The sequence below is a fragment of the Myotis yumanensis genome, unplaced genomic scaffold (genome assembly GCF_028538775.1).
Source record: "Myotis yumanensis isolate MYYU_CA2020_CCGP unplaced genomic scaffold, mMyoYum1.0.hap1 SCAF_4, whole genome shotgun sequence".
Taxonomy (NCBI): Eukaryota; Metazoa; Chordata; class Mammalia; order Chiroptera; family Vespertilionidae; genus Myotis; species Myotis yumanensis.
The window spans coordinates 96,997,805-97,017,377 of record NW_027223755.1 but is presented as its reverse complement, the minus strand read 5'-3'; the positions used below and the strand labels follow the sequence as shown (position 1 = coordinate 97,017,377).

Here is a 19,573-nt window from a genome sequence, read left to right as displayed (position 1 = left end):
CTCTGCCACCTACTGTCCCTTGTCCCACGCTCTAACATTCTGTCCTCTGCACTGGAAACACATTCCCACCCTCTCAAGTGCCAAACCCTGCGCTCTCCCTCACTGTCACCTCCTGCAACCTATTGTTTCAGCAGAGCTCCTCTGGGAACCTAAGTTCTCTGCTTACTCTGGGTGTGTTAGAATTTGAGGTTCTGACTGGCTTGTCTTGGGTCTCTGTTGACAGGTCTGATAGAACATTGCTCCTATAACTTGTCGCTTTTATCGGGGGGAGGGTGGGTGTCAATAGCGAGGTGTTAAAATGAGAATAGAGTTGGGGTCTTTACTTTAGAAGAGCTTCAGGTAGACTGGATGGTGTGGGACTTAGTCCTTCCATAGGAAGGAGGGACTGAAAAGCTAAGAAAATTTCATACCATAAAATGAGGTGGCCTGGGTCAGGAACAGATTCCTAAGAAAAGGATATTGTGCAGCTGAATTGACAGAGAGCAATGCTTCAGAGAGGTGCCTGCTAGGTTTAGATATTGCAAGTGATGAATAATGTGACGATGATGCTGTAATCAGCCTCTGCTGCAGCTGGCGATGCATGGTGAAGGGAAGAATGCTCCCCGGCTCTTCTGTCCCACAGACCTGATCGAAAGCACTGTTGCTACCTCTTATTAGGAAAACAAAGTGTATACTTCTTGCAGCCTCACTCTCTTCTTCTGTAAATTGGGGCTATTAAAACCTACCTTAGATGTTCGTGTGACTATAAATATACTAGAGGCCCAGTGCACGACATTCATGCACTGGGTCGGGGGGAGGGGTTCCACAGCCTGGCCTGTGCCCTCTCACAGACCGGGACCCCTCAGGGGACATCTCCTGAGGGGTCTTTAGTGCTGCCTAGGAGGCAGGAGAGGCTCCCCAGCTTGTGAGCCCAGCTTCTGGCTTAGCGGTGCTCCCCCTCCGGGAGTGCACTGACCACCAGGGGCAGCTCATGTGTTGAGTGTCTGTCCCCTGGTGGTCAGTGCGCATCATAGCGACCAGTCGTTCCACCGTTCGGTTGATTTGCATATCAGCCTTTTAGTATATAGGGTGTGTGTGTGTGTGTGTGTGTGTGTGTGTGTGTGTGTGAATTACCATGCTGGCCAGAAGGAATCTCTTTACATGTGTTGCCCTCGTCAGTCTCCAAAAAGTAGTAAAGGATTTGACCTGACATTTTGTGAGATCTGGCTGGGAAGAATTTAGTTGACAAGGACTGCTGTGAGAGTTTTTGTTCATTTGATCCATTAGCAAGATTAAATAAATTGTGTGTACTCAAAAGACTGGGGCAGAAAGGTGATGTCTACACATTTTCGTCTAAATGCCATGTCACTTGAAAAAATACCCCCTGAATATTGCATTTGGAGCTCATTGTTCCATAAACGTATTGTTTTTGTTGGTCATGTCCGTGTCCTCTTTAAAAAACATAATGAAATGTTTAAAAAAAGAGGAAGGTCTATGTTATTAACCAGTCAGGGACTGAGAATAAAAATCATTCATAATAAAAGTTGCTAATATACATTGAGTGGTTACTAGATGACAGGCAACCAGCTCAGACTTTACATGTATTACCGTATTTTAGCTTTTAACAACTTAATTTGGAAGGAAAATTATAATGATTTCCTCTTACAGAGAATGGAACTGGGCCTTGATGAGCCTATAACCCCATACACATTCAATAGCAGCTGTAGAAATATGAAGCAGAGCCTTCACACCAAACACCAAGACTCCAACAGAAGTGGCCCCCACTCCACAGTGTGCTTCCCGCCCTCACAGAAACCAGGAAGAGTTCCCAACCCCTCCATCATGGTCATCACGTGTCAGGTGGCCTTGAATGAGCAGGGCTGCAACCACTGTGTCATTGAGGAAAATGAATAAACTTTGGTGATGCCACAAATTCAACTCATCTGACCTTTACTTAGCTTCTCCCAGGTGAAAGGCATGCCCTGGGTGGTTTAGGGCACTAGAAATGAGAAAGGTATTGGGTTAGTTTTGGTGCAGCGAGCCTGTGGGGTGCAGAGAGTAGTTGTTATGGCCTAATGAGCCTAAGTGTTCGTGGATTTCAAGCACCCCCAGGACAGTTGGCCTGTCTTGTTGATTCTTGGTATGCCAGTGCCCATGCTAAGGATCACTTTATATTCATCATCTTGATGTGTCCCAAATGCTGATCCATCAATTCATCTGATTCCATAATGACATTTTCACCAGACTGCAACTAAATGAGAAAAGTAAGGGCAATTTCGTTACAATTTTAATAGACCTAAATTTAATCAATTCGAAGGGCTGTCCTTAATTTTGAGATTATGTCCTTCTTACTTTTTGGTACAAAATGCTCTTTCTGTTGTAAAATGATGATGATAGCAGATGGTGTGTGTGTGTGTGTGTGTGTGTGAATATACTAACTTGGCCAAAAATGTCCTTAATTGCATGCAACTCTTCTATTGTTTTTAAACACTTTTGCAATAGTTCTTGAATGAGGGAAAAATAATCCTCTGAGAACCATTGCAATTCTGTGAAGGAGCATCATCAGCTCCATTTTACAGATTAGAAAACTGAGGCTCAGAGTGGTTAGTTCACATGCTCACATTCACATACTTACAACTAGCAAATCTTGGATATAAACCCAGATTTTGGGTTTCTTTAGGGCAGGAATGTAGGGCATGCAGGCAGTGTTGTCCATGTGCGCGCGCACACACACACACACACACACACACACACACACAAAGAGATTGGAGCTTTTGTTGTTCCGGGTTGGTTTTGTTTGGTTTTCACATGTGGAGTTTTATTAGGGATGCTCTGAAACATTATCGATCTTTCCCAGAGATGTGTTTCCAAGGGAAGACACATGGACACCCCTCACGCTTCCTAGCAGCCGCATTGTATACCTGTGCCAGGATGGGTTTTGCTATTGCCCTGCTGCTTTCACAAGCAAAGCTGGAAGGACTCTCCTGGTCCACGGAGCTCTGTGCCCATCTCAGGTTTTCTGCAGGACAGATACTTAGAACTGTAATAATTAGGTTGGAAAAGATGCATATTTTAAATTTTGAACGTGGGTGCCAAACCATCAGCGCTTTCCCCTTGTGACTCTCGCTGTCTGTATTTGAGATCACCCATTTCTCCACCACATCAATGCTAGATATTCTTGTGGGCATTCTTATTTACTTAATTTGTTGATTTTATTTATTCATTGATGCCATTCTTGTGGACAAAAGATTGCAGGGCTGCAACCACTGTGTCATTGTTCTCAACAACCAACATAATTTTGAAAAGAGCTTTTGTAGTGAGGTTTAGTTGTGAATGGGGCATGGCTTGTACTTGTGTTTCCGTTCTTTCCGTCTTGGTCTCACGGACAGAAGCAGTGTTGGAGGGTCCTTGACACAGAAGCAGCCTCTGATCTGCAGCCTCAATCCTGTCATCATGTGCAAAGCAATTGTCTCTGAACCTACAGAACTGGTGCTGCTTGAGCCACAGCTCTTCGCTCTGAAAGAGGAACACGGTGCTCCTCTGAGAGCAGCCGAATTCTCGGCCTCCCACTCTGGGCCTCGGAGTGAGCGTGTCTTTGCCAGGAAAACTGTGCCTGCGAAATGGAGATTCTGCAGGGTAGCTCAGAGGGACCACCCGGGGCTGAGACCTCATTCTAGAGGCCAAGGGGCCAGCTTATCATACAGAGAGAAAATAAAATAATTTTCTTAAAGAAAATCTCAGAATTGTTGGATTTCTTGAGCAGGAAGAGGTAACAATAAGTCATTGTCATTCGGTTCAAATTCCTGTTGGATTCATCCATCCATCCACCAATTTAGTATTATCTCAGTACCTACTGTATGTCAGAGAGTGTATTAAATCCTGTCCTTGGAGCAGTTAAACCTGCAGGTGAGGATGTTTTGAATTTTTAGTCATTAGAAGTTCCAAACTCCTACCAGCACTCAGTAGACTGACCCAAGAGAGTTCCATAACTGACCTAATAGACAAATCTGGGGCTTGGCAACCAGATGAGGGTGGGTAGGTGAGGGTACAGAGGCTTTTCTGAAGCTGAAGCTGTATCTGCAGAGCAAGCACACTCTTCCTGCAGCGCGACTGCACCCCACCAGCCTTCTAATCCCAGGGATCCCTGACCGCCCCCCCATCCCTTCCTTCTTTGATTTCTTCCACATCACTCATCACTTGTATATGCTATAGACTTTATGTTTTTTATCTTAATTGTTTCTTTTATTTGCCCCCCCCCCCCAATTAGATGATGAGCTCTATGATCTCAGGAGTCTTTGCCTTCCCCCATGGCTATAGCCCCAGGGACCAGAACAGTGCCTGGAGCGTAATCCACACTAACCATTTGTAGTTGAAATATTTCAACAAGTTGGTGACTCCAAGTGCTTGTGATAGAGACAATAAATAATAACATTTTCTACAGATACTTTCAGTCTCAATTTACTGAAGATTGAGACTACGTGGCTGCCTATGTCACAATCTGGAAGGAAGACTAACATCTAAGCCACCCCTTGGCATTGTCAGGAGCTAACCCCAGTTTGGATCATTATATTTAAGACCAGGAAGTCCTTTCTCCGGTCTAACTGGAGTTTGTCTTGCTCTGAGGCATGGCAGCTCCCATAGAAGATCTCCCTTAGGCTAAAGGCTGGCCTTTTAGACGTCCTTAGGGCATTACCATATGGAATTATGAAAGAGAAAAAGCACACAATTACAAGTACTCCTTCCAACAACAGCTGGCAAATTTGAGTGAAGGAAAAGCTATAAACACTGCTGTGTGGATTGAATTAAAATGGGAGCCTTTGCCTGCTGCCTGAGGAAGCATCGCCTGAAGGTGGCCTTGCTCCTTGAAGGTTTCCCAGCACTTCCTGCTCCCTAAGGTGTACATACAACCATTCAACTATGGGTCCTGGCACCAGAAAGGCAGAGGGTGGCCCTTGCACTGCGATATGCGATATGCCCACCCAAGTGATGCCGGGTGCCCAGGGGTTCTTTGTGGAGAGGGAAGAGTAACCCCCAGGTCTCATACTTATTAATGTAGGGGACTTGTTTCGGAGCTAGTAGCTTGATGTGGCTCTTTCTTAGGGTCAGTTGAGCTGAGATTCAAATTCAGCATCTTCAGTGATAGAGACAATATCACTGAAAGGCTGAAAGGCTGAAAGGCTGAAAGGCTGGCGGAGGTTGGTCATCCAGTGAGCATTGGAGGCAAATGTGGTGTCACCACTTGATCAGGGGTCATCGGCTCGGCTCCTGATGAGTGTGTGCTGATGTTCACCCCTGAAAACTCTTTCCTGCCCGGTCCTGTAAGCGGGTCCCTTGTGGATGGGGTGTGTACTCATCTCTGTGCATCACTGTGCTTGTGTGGGGACCTGGGACTGTGGCTGTCCACAGAATCATTTGGAGATGCATTTTGAAGGTCTGGGCCCCATTGTCTCACTTTGCAGACTTCCGATGCGCCTGACTGTGAGGACCTAAGTTTAAGCCGAGGTCTGAGGCGTGATTGCAAAATGGGTCCACAGGAATCCAATCACCAGGGAGGGTTTTCAACTTTAGGGAGAAAGGGGACAGGAAAACCAGGCCTGGCTCAGGGCAGCCGAGAGCAGTTATTGGTTCCTTACATAATGTATTTGTTTTTCATTAAACCATTCAGATAAGGTCTTATTAAAGTGCCATGTATTATTTATCGTGCTTCTTATGAAAATGAGCTGAAGGGGAAATTCTGCCCTCTTTTGGGGGCATTTGCAGGCTTTTCCAGTGCCAGGGAGAAAGCAAATGAAGGAAAGCAGGGGGGACCCCTGTCGGGGCAGCACATTGCTAGAGGCAGAGGGAAGAATGGGAGGAGGCGAGTCAGGACTGGGGATCTTTGACCTTTTATTCCATCTGTGTTTTGTGGAGTGGCTTTTCTTTGGATTTTGTGAATTGCAAAATTTAAAACAACTGAAAGACAGGCAAAAAGTAAGAAAAAAAAGAAGCTAGAAAAGAGGGAAACATTTTAACTGTAAATCAAACCTTGTCTGGTAAATATGATTTCTGAGACAACATATATACAGCCATGATTTTTCCAGTTAGCCACTGCTGCCACCCCCCCCCCCAAAAAAACAACAAAACACACATCAAACACCAGCCTGTACTCCCCTAATCGCCCATATCAATTCGCTTAGGTTTAACCATGCGACTGTATTCCCTCTAAATTGATGGGATGTGTGAGTCACAGGGGGTTGGAGGGTGAGGAGTAGAAAGAAACAGCCTGGTTGGGGCCTAGTGTTTGGCAGAGGGAAGACTTTATCGTTATTGATGGCGTTTCAAAACAGAACAACAAAAATGGAGCTGTGGTATCATTAATTTGCTTTTCTCCAGAAAGCATTTTGATTAGCCTGCAAAGTGAGCTGTGCCTTGCGCGCTGATGGCTCAGTTCAGGAGCTGTCATTCGGCTGAGAGTGTCCCTGTGAGCCTCCGGGAGGGGTCTGCGGGGGGGATGCCCCTGGTCCCCGGTCCCAGCCCCTGGGTCTTGTCCTCAGGCCCCTTCCTGAGGATGCCCAGCCCTTGCTGGCACCTCTGCCCTGCTGGGCAGCGGCAAGGAATCTGAAGCCAGGAGGTGTCTTTCAGGGAGCCCAGCAACCCAAAGAGATGCTGTTCCCACAGCCTCTTGCTCGGAAAAACAAAAGGAAAACCCAGTCACTGGGTCAAAATCTCGATCACAAAATGCAATGTTATCCCTGATGAGGAATTTACCGCCGCCAAGCCTGCTTTTTCCTGGGAGGACCAAGGACTTGTTAGAGTCTTAACGTGTTCTTTTGATTTGCAGATCACATCCTGTTTTACGGCATAAAGACTAACAGGATCTAGTAATGCATAATTATTACTTCTTAAAATACAGGGGAGGGAGCGACCCCTCTCGCAAGGGCAGAATGCTAATTTGGCCAAGGAGGGCTGATCAGGCAAGAAAAAAAAATAAAATAAATAAACCATTGTCATGTGCCCGCTGGTAATCTCTTATCAGACGGGGGCTTCCCACCCTGCGCATGTATAATTGGAGAAGAGCGGGGATCCTCGGCTGGAAGGAGCCCCCCTCGCCTTTGCCGGGGGCTGGCGTGCGGCGTGTTCCTTAGCCCCACAGGCTTCATTTATTCCCATGCCAGGCAGGGCGGCTTCTCCCACTCAGAGGCTGGCTCAGGGCTGCGCGGTGTGCTGGCGGGTTGGTGTGCTGGCTGCTGCCTGCCCAGCCGCCGTGAGGCGCCCGGGGAAAACTGCGCCCCGCGCGCCTGGGGTGCCTCCCCGCCTCAGCCGCCCTGCCAGGGGGAGGGGGTCCCCAGAAACTGCTCTGCCTGGGAGGCCAGCAGCCCTGGCTCCCCCTACCCCCGGCCCCTAGCGTCATCCCAGCACTTTCGGAGAGAGAATCCCATTTTCGTGTCTATTTGCCAAGGAGTGGGACGCGGGAACCGCCACCCACGTCTCAGCCCGGGTCCCAGTTGGGCGAGCGCAGGAATTGTCCAGCTCGCTAGGCGCTGGTGATGTAGGGCGCTCCTCGCTGCCTCGCCTGCCCCGCGGAGATTTTTAGCAGCACCATTTGAATTTTGGTGAGTCGTTTAAAAAAAAAAAAAAAAAGCAAAGGGGAGGGGAAAAAAGGGAAAGACACACACACACACACACACACACACACACACACACACACATCTCAACCCTTCCCTGGACCCATTTGACAAATGAGGAGGCAAGAGCATCAGGAACAACGGAGTGAGCCTTGGTGTGAGTCAAATCTCTCTCTCTCTCTCTCTCTCTCTCTCTCTCTCTCTCTCTCTCTCTCCCTCTCCTTCCCCTCTCCCCCTCCCTGGCTCTTTCGCCCTTAGCTCTACCACCCTCCCCCCCACACACACTCAGCATCTACAGGAGGGCAGGGCACCCCCTCTACCTTTCATAGAAGTTGCCTTTTTGCTCTCTCTTGCCATCTTCGCGGGGGGCGGGGGCGGCGGGGGCACCTGCCACTTTGGGGGGCATCAGCAAGCAGGCCCAACAACCACACACGCACACGCACGCACACACACAAGATACACCCCAAAGGAAGCAAAATAGTTTCCTGACCCTCTCAAGTGTCTTCGCTGGAGGCAGGCTGACGGACGCTGGGAGCCAGCAAACCCGAGGGGAAGACGGAAAGCGAGGGAGGAGGGACGCGCGGGGTGCGGCGGGGGGAGGGCGAGAGAGACAGGGAGAAAGAGAGAGAGAGAAGGAGAGAGCAGCCACCCGGGTTTGACTTAGATAATCAGCAAAATTAAAAAAAGAAAAAGAAAATTGTAGCGTCCAGGCAAAGAGCAGCGGCGCGATTGCATGCGAGCGTCCCCACTCCTGCTCGGCGGGCGCCAGAGAGACGAAATGCAGCATCCTCTGACGGGGGCCACCTGCGTGGCGCTCCCCAGCGTGGGCATGTGTCCCCAGCTCTCGTGTGCCTTGACTTTTATGTACTTACAGCAGGTAAGGCGCGCGGCTTCCCTCCGAGGCTGCTGCCAGGGCTCCTGGACTGGGTCCCCGCGTCGCTGGGCTGAGCTTTGGTACCTTGGAGGGGATGGGGAGGGGGGCTGGCTGGTGCGCGCCTTTGGACGGGAGGGCTGCGTGGGAACCCCTCGTTCTCCGTGGACCCCGATAGCCCGCGCCCCGCTGTGTTTGCCCCTCTGTGCACACTTAGCACGCCTGCTTCCAGGCTTGGGTAACGGGAGTTGAAAATCGCAAACTGCCTTCTTACTGGCATCCTTCTCCTGCCAGTTGGGGAGCGTGACCCCAGGCTAGCCCCTCCGATCTGAGTGTGGATTTCTGTGGGGGCGTTTGAGTGCTTGGAGTTTGAACTCAGCAGCTTTACTAGAGAGTGCAAGAAAAAAAATCTATGTATGTGTGTGTCTGCTCAGTGTTCTTATTTTCTTAAGTTTGTCTGGGTGGTGCTGTATTCAGTTGCTTTTGGAATCAGAGCCTTTGGGTTTCTGGAGCGTGGCAGCCCCAGAATCTGCTTCCAAACTCCCTGGCTGGTGCTGGGATGAAGGCGAGCCGTGTAGGATGCAGTCTTTGTGGCTCTGTGTGAAGGCTTTTTATTTTTTCCTCCTCCACTCTCCCTTAATGGTCTTGCCGTGGGATTTTGTGTTTATTTTCCATTCTGTGTACATTTCGGAATCTTTCTTTGTGTTCCTGTCTTTCTCTGGGTGTTTCCTCTGGACCTTTCTGTCTCTCCTTCCTTTTTTTACTAGTAGAGCGGCTGCCTAAGTTGGTGTCCTGGGTTTGGGGAACAGCTCGATATTGCCTTGGGGGGCTGGTGACAAGCCTGGCTTTCTCTCACTGGACAGGGCTGTGGAGGTGGCTGGTGGGGTGAGAAGGGTTTTGTCATGCAAATGGGAATGCTTTTCCCTGTCCCAAGCTGCCACATGAAGAGTTAACCGTGATTGTAGTCATTTCATCTATTTTTCGATGGACTCCCCTCAGGAGTACCATTTGTTAGCCATGTGTGGTTGCGGTCTACTAAACTTCCTTTACCAGCGCGCAGACGGGGCCTCCTTCTCCAAAGACCCTCAGTGTCAATCTGTTGCAGGAATAGATGCAGCCATAAAATGTCAAGATTCTGTTTGGAACGCCTGGGTCATTTGTGACCAAGTTGGTTACTTCCAGAAAATAATTTGTTCGGGCGTAGTTTCTATCACAAGTCTTTTGGGAAACAGCCTTTTCGTATGGTTTTCATATCTTGGGAAGACATCGGTTTCTCTTTTTAAATATTATGTTATTCCATTTCTCATGAAGGAAATTGTGCCAGGGAACATTTATGAAAAGCCTGTTGGTAAATGTTATATCATTCATCTGCTCCTACCATTTCTGTATCTTTGGTGTGTGTGTGTGTGTGTGTGTGTGTGTGTGTGTGTGTGTAAGACCAGTTACTCACTAGAAGAGTACCCTAATGAGCATTTCCACAGATGCTCAGCCTGAGTTGAATTGAATCTAATTATTAATACGAGTTGATCTTCTGCCTTCTATATTCACTTCTTTCATGGTATCTATTAATCAATTTGAACAGCGTTACCTAGCAAGTCGAATGCTAGAGCTATTCAGTGCTCTCCCAGTTTCCTTGTGCACTATTCTTTTTTAATAAATGAATCTTTCTTCCTCTTGAATTGTTACATTGGTTTGCCCGTTTAGGCACAACTTGGGAAAGAAGAGAGTGACTTTGAACAGGAGGTTATTCTCGCCATGAAAAGGACGAGTGAGCGGGGTCCATGCAGGCTCCCAGCATCTGCCAGGCCATCTCTTCCGGGGGGAGCACTGCTGCTCTGGCACAGGGAGGCTCCCAGGGAATGTTGGCAGCCATGGCAAATATTTCGAAGTGACTAAATCAGCATCGTGGTCCCCTATGAGGACAGACAGGCAGAGGTGGGCTTTGAAATGTGCCATGGCACTCACCTCCCTCTTGAAAGAGCATGTAATCCTGGGAGTAGAAGCCCTGATAAGCTGAAGCTGTGACACACACAGTGTCAGAATGCAGTGTGTGTGTGTGTGTGTGTGTGTGTGTGTGTGCATGTTTCCTGAGTTTTACTAAATGCCTAAGGTACAGTACAAGCAGGCATCTATGTCCGCCTGTCTCGTTGAGAATCAGGTTTGCTATCTGCGCCTCCCACCCTTGCTAAAGGTGCACCCTCAGGACTGGAGAGCAAAACCTGCGGGCCACCTCTTCCAGCCACTGCTGTCCTCACAGTGTGCACGGAAGTCTCCTGCCCTTGCTTTTCGTTAGCAGTCCAGACCACGGGCCGATGAAGGGTGTGAAGCAGTTCCCTTCAATCGCCAGAAACCACTTACTGATGCAATCTGCACGTCTTCTATCTCTACGTGGCCACTCTCTTTTCTGTCTACTATGGATCTTTAGCTGTTATTGTCTCTTCATTCCATTTTGATGATCTGTACTCTCAGAGCAAGTTGATCACATGGGTGACCCGGGCAGCAATCCGTGATAAATGACGCCTTTATTGAAAGCCTTTTATTTTATTATTATTTACAAGTGAAGATATTCCAGGGGTGTCTGTCATTCCGATCACCAATTACATAAGAGCGTGATTAAGACACCGCTGCCTTATTTTGGAGCCTTCATTGTTCTGTGTTAGAAAATCGCAAACTCTGATCGGGGCCACCGAGTCTTCGGTGAAATATAATTTCCTGGAATGAAGTTTCAGATGGTGCTTCTTTCTCATCCGATATCTAAGGAAAATTACTTCATCATTTGCTCTCTTTGCCTCAGCTCTGACATCCAGCCTCTCTTTCTAGAGCCTCCCGGATTTGTTCCTAAGACAACTCATAAAATAAAACAAAAAAATCAATTGGGATACCTCAGCACCCAGGTCTCCTCCGCATGACCACATGAAAACAGCATAACCCTTTTGCCACAAAGAAACTTATCTATTCAGTCCAACCTGGGCATTTAAATTATTTGACTTAATCCATTTCATGTATTTATGTCCCAGTAACTCTCCCTTAGATAGGTATTTTACTACAGTTATAAATCTTTTATTTTCTCCTGCTGCTTCTTTTTGACATTGGAGATATTGCTACAGTTTGGAATTGCAAGGTGGTATAAAGTTGTATAGTCCTTTCGGTACTTCGATACCAAGTCCAATGATGTCATCACGTGCATATGTACACGTATGTGCATGCACACATCGATATCCCCTGGTATATAGCATGTATCTTGTAGATCATTCTAAGATGCAAGGGACAGGTGAGCCTCGGAGCAGCTGGCTTCCATCTTGCTGCCCAGGACAAGTCCTGCTTCAGCTGCTATTCATAACACCCTGCAGAGGTTTAACTGTGTCTTCTTTGCTGGGGAATCTTCTCAGGTGAAGTTCAAACCCACCTGTCCCCAGACTCTCCCCAGAGTTCCAAAGCAGATACTCATGCAGACATTTTTGCTTTGAGGGAAATTCTGAATACAAATTCCAAATCGGGGGCTTTGCAATGAGTGGATTCAAAAGGAAATACGTTTTGTTTTTCTCAGAGAGAAAAATAGAAAACAACAGTCCCCCCCCCCCCCCCGCACACACACACACGTGTACACACACAGACACAAAAGTCTAGAGATGCTTGACACATGTCCTACGTCCCAGGGAGCACACAGAAGAGCATCTACCGCACGGAAAGTCATCCGGACAGAGCAGATGAGGTCTGCTTTCTGATGCACCCATCTTGTCAGGTTTCCCTGAGCTTAGATTCACACTGGCATCTAACCCTCTGCAAGAGCAGAAGCAGCATCGTCACTCAGTTTCCCAGTTCCTAGACCCCACGTGACCCCCAGTACCCTTCTCAGGAAGCGTCTCGCTGTCAGATCCTATTCACCCAGAACCTTTGTATCAGCCTGAATTTAAAAACAAGTCAAATGCTTAAAATCCACATTAAAAGGGGGAGGGAGGGGGCTCCAAAGTGGGCCATGCCACTGTCGATATCGGAAGATTGGTAATTTTTCCCACTTAATGATGATCCATGTGGTTTGTTTTAAATAGTGAAGTGGTTTGTACAAAGGGTAATTCCTGGTAAATGAAGCCATTGCTCACTGTGGACATCTTCAGATCGAAAGCAATTGAACTGAAACTTGCATACCAGCCCTTGCTGTCTTTAATTAGAAAGTGGTGCTGGGCACAGAGTCCCTGGGAGGGTCGGCTCGCACAGGAGCGGGTGGGAGGGGAGCGCCCCCATGCACCCGCCGGGGGCATAAATTTGGGAAACGTTCGGTGGGCCATAACAATTATGGCTGCGTAGACAAGTTCAATTCTCCCTCCAGTTACTTACCTTGTGCTGCTCAGGCTGATGATTTATAGGGGACCCAATGGCATTTTATCACCTTCTTTCTTCTTGGCTTAATCCCATGTTGATTTATTAAATTGTGCTGTGGATTGGGGGGAGTCAATGGTGTCAATAACGCAGAAAAGAATTAGAATAGATTATTTTCATGTCTGAATTGTTTAAGGAGTGTAAGTGGTCAGAATGAGCACATCCCCAGGCCTGGGTGAATGCCTGATAGAACATGGGTCCCTCTGTCTCTTTCTAGAGAGATGCTGTGATGTAAGTTGGTTAATTAACCAGTTGTCCTGGTTGCTCTGATTTTTCCAATTCAAGGGAAGCAGGCATGGATTGCTGTGCTTTTCTTGGCCAGACAAGGCCCATATCCCAGGTGGGTGGGGGGTCCGTTGTGTTTCTCCCATTTCAGGACCCTATGGAAGGGGGGTGGGTATTGACTGGAGGGTCACTTGGGTTGCCTCTGCCTTAAGACTATTTATTATTTTTTAAATCCTCACCCAAGAATATTTTTAGAAAGGGAGGGAGGGAGAAAGAGAGAAAAGCAAAACAAAGTATCAATATGAGAGAAACATAAATTGATTGCCTCCTGTATGCACCCCAACCAGGGACCAATCCCAAAACTCGGGTATGTGCCCTGACCAGAATCGAACCCTTTGGTGCATGGGATGTTGCTCAGACAACTGAGACACCCGTCCAGGGCTACCTTAAGATTACTTAATTATAAACATCTGTTAGTCCAGAGACCAACAGAGTCCTGCACCATTCGGCATCTCTACCTGCCATTTGGTGGGGGTTTCCGTGTCAGAACATGCAAGGGCCGCCCTGCCTTTTGGGGAGTGGAGAAAGTCTGTGCTATTAGTGCTCACGTCCCATCTGCTTTCCTTACAGCTGGCCCTTGAGTAATTGTCCAGTAGCTGATGGGCTGGGGGTAGGCAATCTTTTTTGGGTTTTCTGATTCTTTTAACCAGGCTCTCTGTCCCAACGGGAAACGTAATGCTTGTTTATTCATACTGGCTGGGTAAAAACAGTGTAGTTTGTCAGGCAAATAACAGTCTTCTGGAGGAGGAATTGCAGCATTGTAAACAAAATCAGGTTGGTGCGTCTGCGCCTACGGGGCTGGGCGATGCAGGAGATGTCATCCTGTGAATGAGGCAGAGCTGACAAAGTGTGGGCGTAATTGCCCCATCTGCAGAGACCTTTCTAATGGACGGGGAGAGGTGTCCCAGTGCGCTGTTTAATTCAATTAAGAGAAGCAGAGAAAGTTCCATTCATCAATAAAGTTTCCTATTTCCGGGAGCTGCCCCAGAGAACTTTGCAGGGCTGAGCAGTGGCCTGTGGCTGTCTACGTGATGTGGCTGGTCCCATTGAGAGGGGCTGTGTCAAATGAGGTCAGATCTCAGGCACAATAGCTCAGGAGGGCCCTGGCCCAGGCCCTTCCACAGGCTGAATGCTGGCGAGCTGGGGAAATGAGCAGCGAACCTGCAGGGCTGCTCCTGCAGAGACACTGTGACAGAGAGGCTTTCTGAGGGACCCCCAAGTGCCCCCCCCCCCCCCCGCGCTTGGGGTTAGGAAAAAGCTTACGTGGTTGGAACTTGCTGGCAACTGAAAGCATTTAGGGAAAAGGGGTCTTGGTGCTATTTCTGATCCTGACATATGGTGACCCTGATGGGTTGATCCTGGCTGAAAAAGAGCAACAGGACTGCTTTCCACCGCCTGGGGTCTCACTACCCACCCCTCTCTTCCTTTGTGTTTCTTGTATGTGTTAGGCAGCAGACAGTTTGCAGAGCACTTTTTGCTATGCGTTTTCTGACCTGCTAGAGTGACTATAAGCAACATGATGTCAGAGACTTCTTTATTGTCTGTTATTCTACCCATGATTCTTAAAATAAAGTCTAATAGGTAGTCGTTGCTCAAAAAATTTTAAGGTAAGAATGAATGAATACATTAGAACTTTCTAGAACCTTGGAAGCAGGGAGGCAGTGATTGCCACCCATTTTTGCAGATTCCTGTGCAGATGCCTTCAATCATTTGTTCCTTCTTTCATTTGGGCAAAACCTTGTCTCCAGACACAGACAATATTGCAGCAAATCAATTAGGAGAGGCCCCTACCACCATGGAGCTGGCGCTGCAGTAAAGGAAGAATAGAGGATGCAAATGTGAGTGCATTAGCAAGGTGTTTTCAGACTGGGGAGAGTGCTGTGCAGGAAATAAGCAGGGCGGTGGGAGAAAGGGTCAGGGGGTTGTTGGTGGTTGTTGGGTGGGGCGGTGTGGGTCTCACGGAGGAGGTGATGCATTTTCTGATCCGAGGAAAAGGGGGCATTCGGCACGTGAAGAGTTGAGAGAGTTGTCCTAAGAACAGGGAAGGGGAGTATGCGGGCCTCACGTGTAAAAAAGAGTGAGAGGTACGGGACACAGGGAGCGGTGGAGTTGGGGAGTTGGGTCATGTGTTAAGCGGGGGTACCTGGGGATGGCTTCTGCTATCCTCTGGGGTGGTAGGGGAAACATGGAAAGATGGAAATGGATGAACAAATGAGCTAAGACCACTCCCGAGCTGTGGAGAAACCCAGGGGCCTTTGGAAACAGGTTTGGGGATGAGAGCTGGGCGGAGGGTTTGGATTGGAGCCTTAGGAAGACTCTGACGTGGTATCCTCTGTGGAAGCTCCTCAGGGTGCTTCTGCAACAGGCCTTTAACTTTGGAAACGATGAATGGGGTACACTGATTCTGAAATTTCAGGCCTTCAACCATCCCCTTCCTCATTTTTACCAATTCACTCACCATCCCAGTCGATATCTACTTAATAGTTTTAGATCAACTTATATTTTGAACTTAAAAGTAGATTTGCTCAAACCAAGACACATAAATACATAGTTGCAGGATCACATCTTTGATATGATTTTTTTTCCAACATACATTGAGATAAATATCCATTCGCCTGGTCAATCATTCACTCCATGCTTATTGAACTCCTGCTTTGGTGCCAGCTGTTCTCGCAGACATTCTCAGTAAGCAATGGTGTCCATCCTCAGGGAGGGTCTATCAAATCGCCCATCCCTGTGCCATCATTAGGTAACATTGGCAGGCTCCATTGCTTCTGCAACAGGCCTTTAACTTTGGAAACGATGAATGGGGTACACTGATTCTGAAATTTCAGGCCTTCAACCATCCCCTTCCTCATTTTTACCAATTCACTCACCATCCCAGTCGATATCTACTTAATAGTTTTAGATCAACTTATATTTTGAACTTAAAAGTAGATTTGCTCAAACCAAGACACATAAATACATAGTTGCAGGATCACATCTTTGATATGATTTTTTTTCCAACATAACATTGAGATAAATATCCATTCGCCTGGTCATTCATTCACTCCATGCTTATTGAACTCCTGCTTTGGTGCCAGCTGTTCTCGCAGACATTCTCAGTAAGCAATGGTGTCCATCCTCAGGGAGGGTCTATCAAATCCCCCATCCCTGTGCCATCATTGGGTAACATTGGCTGGCTCCATTGGATTTCCTAGGGATCCCCTTTCATGTCTGGTACAGAATCATTCATTCCTCCCTTGACCTGCTCTGCAAAGAGCAAGACTCTAGTTATCTCTCCGCATCACCTCCTCTCCCCTCTGGCAGAGCGGAGGTCAGAGCACACAGCAAAGGAAAAGGGGCACATACTTCCCATCTGCAGCGTGCTGGGCTCTGAGACCGGGGGGCTGGGAGGAGCTGTGGTTTCGGACACTGGGCCAGGCTCCAGGTGAGGAGCAGTCTCCCCCTGTTTTGCTGCTGTTCTTCATGTTGTGTTTAAACACGCACAGAATCAAGATTAGGGATTGGAGCCACGGCAAAAAGCACTCGGCAGGCTAGTGTGTGCTCCCAGAGACGTGAGGACTTTCTTCCCATTGCAGCTACGGAGGAAAGAACAGGCAGCTGTAGGATGGACGTGCCCTGATGAGTAAATACACAAAGGGGTTAGTCTTAATGAGACTGTTCGTTTTGGGCATTTGATGTTTGCCCAGGCTCACCTCGAGGCCTTGATCCCCTTATCAAAAGCAACAGCAAAAAGCTCCATCTTCCCTTAGGTAGTTCTGCTCTGCCTGAGTCCAGGCATTGGAGTGGGGGGAGGGGGGGAGGAGGGCAAGCTCTGCTCTTAGGCAAGGATGAGAGCTGGGAGACCCCCCCCCCCCCACCCCCCAGATGAGTCTTTCCTTAACAGGGAGCAATGTCGAGATCCAAAAACAGAATGAGCAGTGACGTCTACATTTAGCAGTATCCAACTGTCCATCTCAAGGCTCTTATGAAAATTCAGGTGAGAAATCTACATCATTTTAGAACCAGTTGGTGTCAGGTCCTACCCGCCTCCCCCCGCCGCCCGAAGCATAGTTTAAGAAACGATTGCTATCTCTGGAGGCCTATATAGGACAGAAGTCTTGAACTGAAGGCTTGATCCCAACTCAGCTATTCGATTCGCCGACCCAACTAGATCGAGCAAGAGGCTTTACTTGATTTGGAGCTTTAGTTGCTTCTTCAGGAAAATACGGTTAAGGATCACCATTTCATAACCGTTCTTTGTAAGATTTGTATGGTACAGATGGACATACTAACAGTGCCTGGCACACAGTGAGCAGGCAACAGACTTTCTTTAAAGAAATGAAAGAAAGAATGAGTGAAAGAATGAATGAGTGCTTGTTTATGGGAGCTGAACATGAATTTCTGTTTCTCCCAAGTAAATGTGATATATGTCTGTATCTCTATATCTATATCTATATCTATATCTATATCTATATCTATCCCACAGCCTGCCAAGGACACAGACCCAAGGAACCTGGGGACCTGGGGTTCTCCCTCTGGGTCCTTGGTCCCTCCTACCTGATCTGGTTTTCTTCTCTCTCCTCCTTCCAACTGTCAGTGCTGCTGGCCGTGTCGGATTGGAATGTGGCTGCACATCTCAATTAATGCTCCGTGACAGGAGGAGGGAAAATAAAAATTGTCTTGCTCTTGTCAGTAGCAAAGTTATTTACTTTCAAAAGCTGACAGAATCACACTGCAGGGGCTTCATTTATTTCTATTCAGAATGTCATTATTCTGTGATGCAGGGGACTTGGGCACACGTTGGAGCTGATTCCCATAAGCTTGAATGTGGCAGGCGCCTGCTAATGTGCAGACTGTCACCGGGGAGAGTCAGGGGGAGTTTTTCTGGGGCCTGGCAGTGCTGGGGTACTTGCATGGGTGCCTGGGCAAATGCCCCAGTTTCAGGATGACTGTCCGGCCGACACGTGCGTTTTCCGGCCCTGGGTCTGTCCTGTGAGAGGGAGTGTGTGTCCCTCTGCTGCCTGATTGCTTGTCCTCTGTATTCTGAAGCAGAAGAATGAGGTGTGGACCTCCTGGTGTCAGGACTCTCTCCATCCAGCCACTCCTCGAATTTCTAGAAACACAGAAGCTGCCCTTGCAAATGAGTTTGCTTTGAATCTATGTACTCTCTCTACTTAAACTGGCTGATGGATGCTCTCATCCAAATAATATGTATAAAACTATGGAATATTTTTTGGTTGCTTTTTTCCTTCCTTCCTTCCTTCCCCCACCCCCCTTTTACCTAAGTGTTTGCAATGAACAGTTAAAATAGGGAGTGGAGAGATTCTTTCTTCATGGTGCAATGGCAGAACTTGCCACTGGGGGTCTCCATTCAGAACATGTGATTGGATTCTTGAGAACACTCTTTTTCTTTTTTCTTCCTTCCTTTCTCTCTCTCTCTCTCTCTCTCTCTCTCTCTCTCTCTCTCTCTTCATCTCCCTTTAGTTCCATTCAAAAAACGAATCTACTCTGTAAGCAGTAGGAGATGCTCCTTGCAAGATCATTTAGGAAGTCAGAGAATCCAGCCAGCCTCAACAGCGATGGTGATAATAACAAAATAATTAAAATAATGAAATAATCAATAACTTTTATGGAGCACTATGTGACAACTACACTACGAAGCACTTTCACATGGGCTACCTCATTTAATCCCCCACAAAGGCCTCCGGGGGAGTGGGTAGGAGTCTTTCCGTTTCCTTCCATGCTGATCTGAGGCAGGTGGTGGAGGGGAGGACGTTGAAAACCAGAGGGTCTCACTCCAGAACCGACAGGGCCCGTCCCATCGGGCGGCGCGGTCTGCAGGCTGCATCCAGGCCCTGCAGGCCCATCACTGTGAACATCAGCCTCTCCCAGCCAGGAGTCCTCATTTCTCTTTCCTTTCAAAGGCAAAACTTGTCAGAAAGGGAGAGAGTCAGTGGGGAGAGCTTTCAACTTTGAAGCTTTCTCGTGATTTTATTTTTAAGTCATTATGATTACTGTTGAATAAATTACAACACGCGGCGAGGCTGTCAGGCTCGGGGAGGGTGGGGAAGAGAGGAGAGCGGGGCTGATGGGAAGCACATCCGCTCGCAGGATGATGGAGTGCGTTTCTCCGCAGCCAATTCCAATCCCCAAGTCCCCGTTGTGCTGAGGAGCTCTCCAACCAACACAGGAAATGCAGTCACTGCCCGGCACCGTATTAATGATTTATACACCCTGCACCACTGCTTTGTTCACTGGCGGGGCCTGGTCGTGTTCATAAAGGAATTTCTGGGAGCGGGGTCCCCGGTTGCCATGCTGTTTTGCTCCATGCAGTGCAGGCTGCTCTATAAATCAAAATAATTTAGTGCTTTGCAACCTTCCTGAGCCTCTGAGATCCTGTATGTGTACACATATGTGTGTCCTTGTGTGCACACACGTGTGAGCATGTACATGTGTGTGTGTGTGCGCGTGT

The 19,573-nt window shown here is 48.0% G+C and overlaps 1 protein-coding gene across 21 annotated transcripts in view; it reads left to right on the top strand.

The window, feature by feature from the left end:
• The window catches only part of RBFOX1 (RNA binding fox-1 homolog 1), a 2,061,082-nt gene that overhangs the window by 1,676,083 nt on the left and 365,426 nt on the right, over positions 1-19,573 (top strand). For 6 of the 21 annotated variants that reach the window (XM_070413038.1, XM_070413032.1, XM_070413033.1 and 3 more), the window contains exon 1: positions 7,993-8,460. The exons of the other annotated variants lie outside the window; for them this stretch is intronic. In XM_070413038.1, the coding sequence (XP_070269139.1) occupies positions 8,317-8,460 (144 nt within the window). In that variant the 5' untranslated portion in view covers positions 7,993-8,316. Of the gene's footprint in view, positions 1-7,992; positions 8,461-19,573 lie in introns of those variants that run through there. 21 annotated transcript variants of the gene reach the window in all.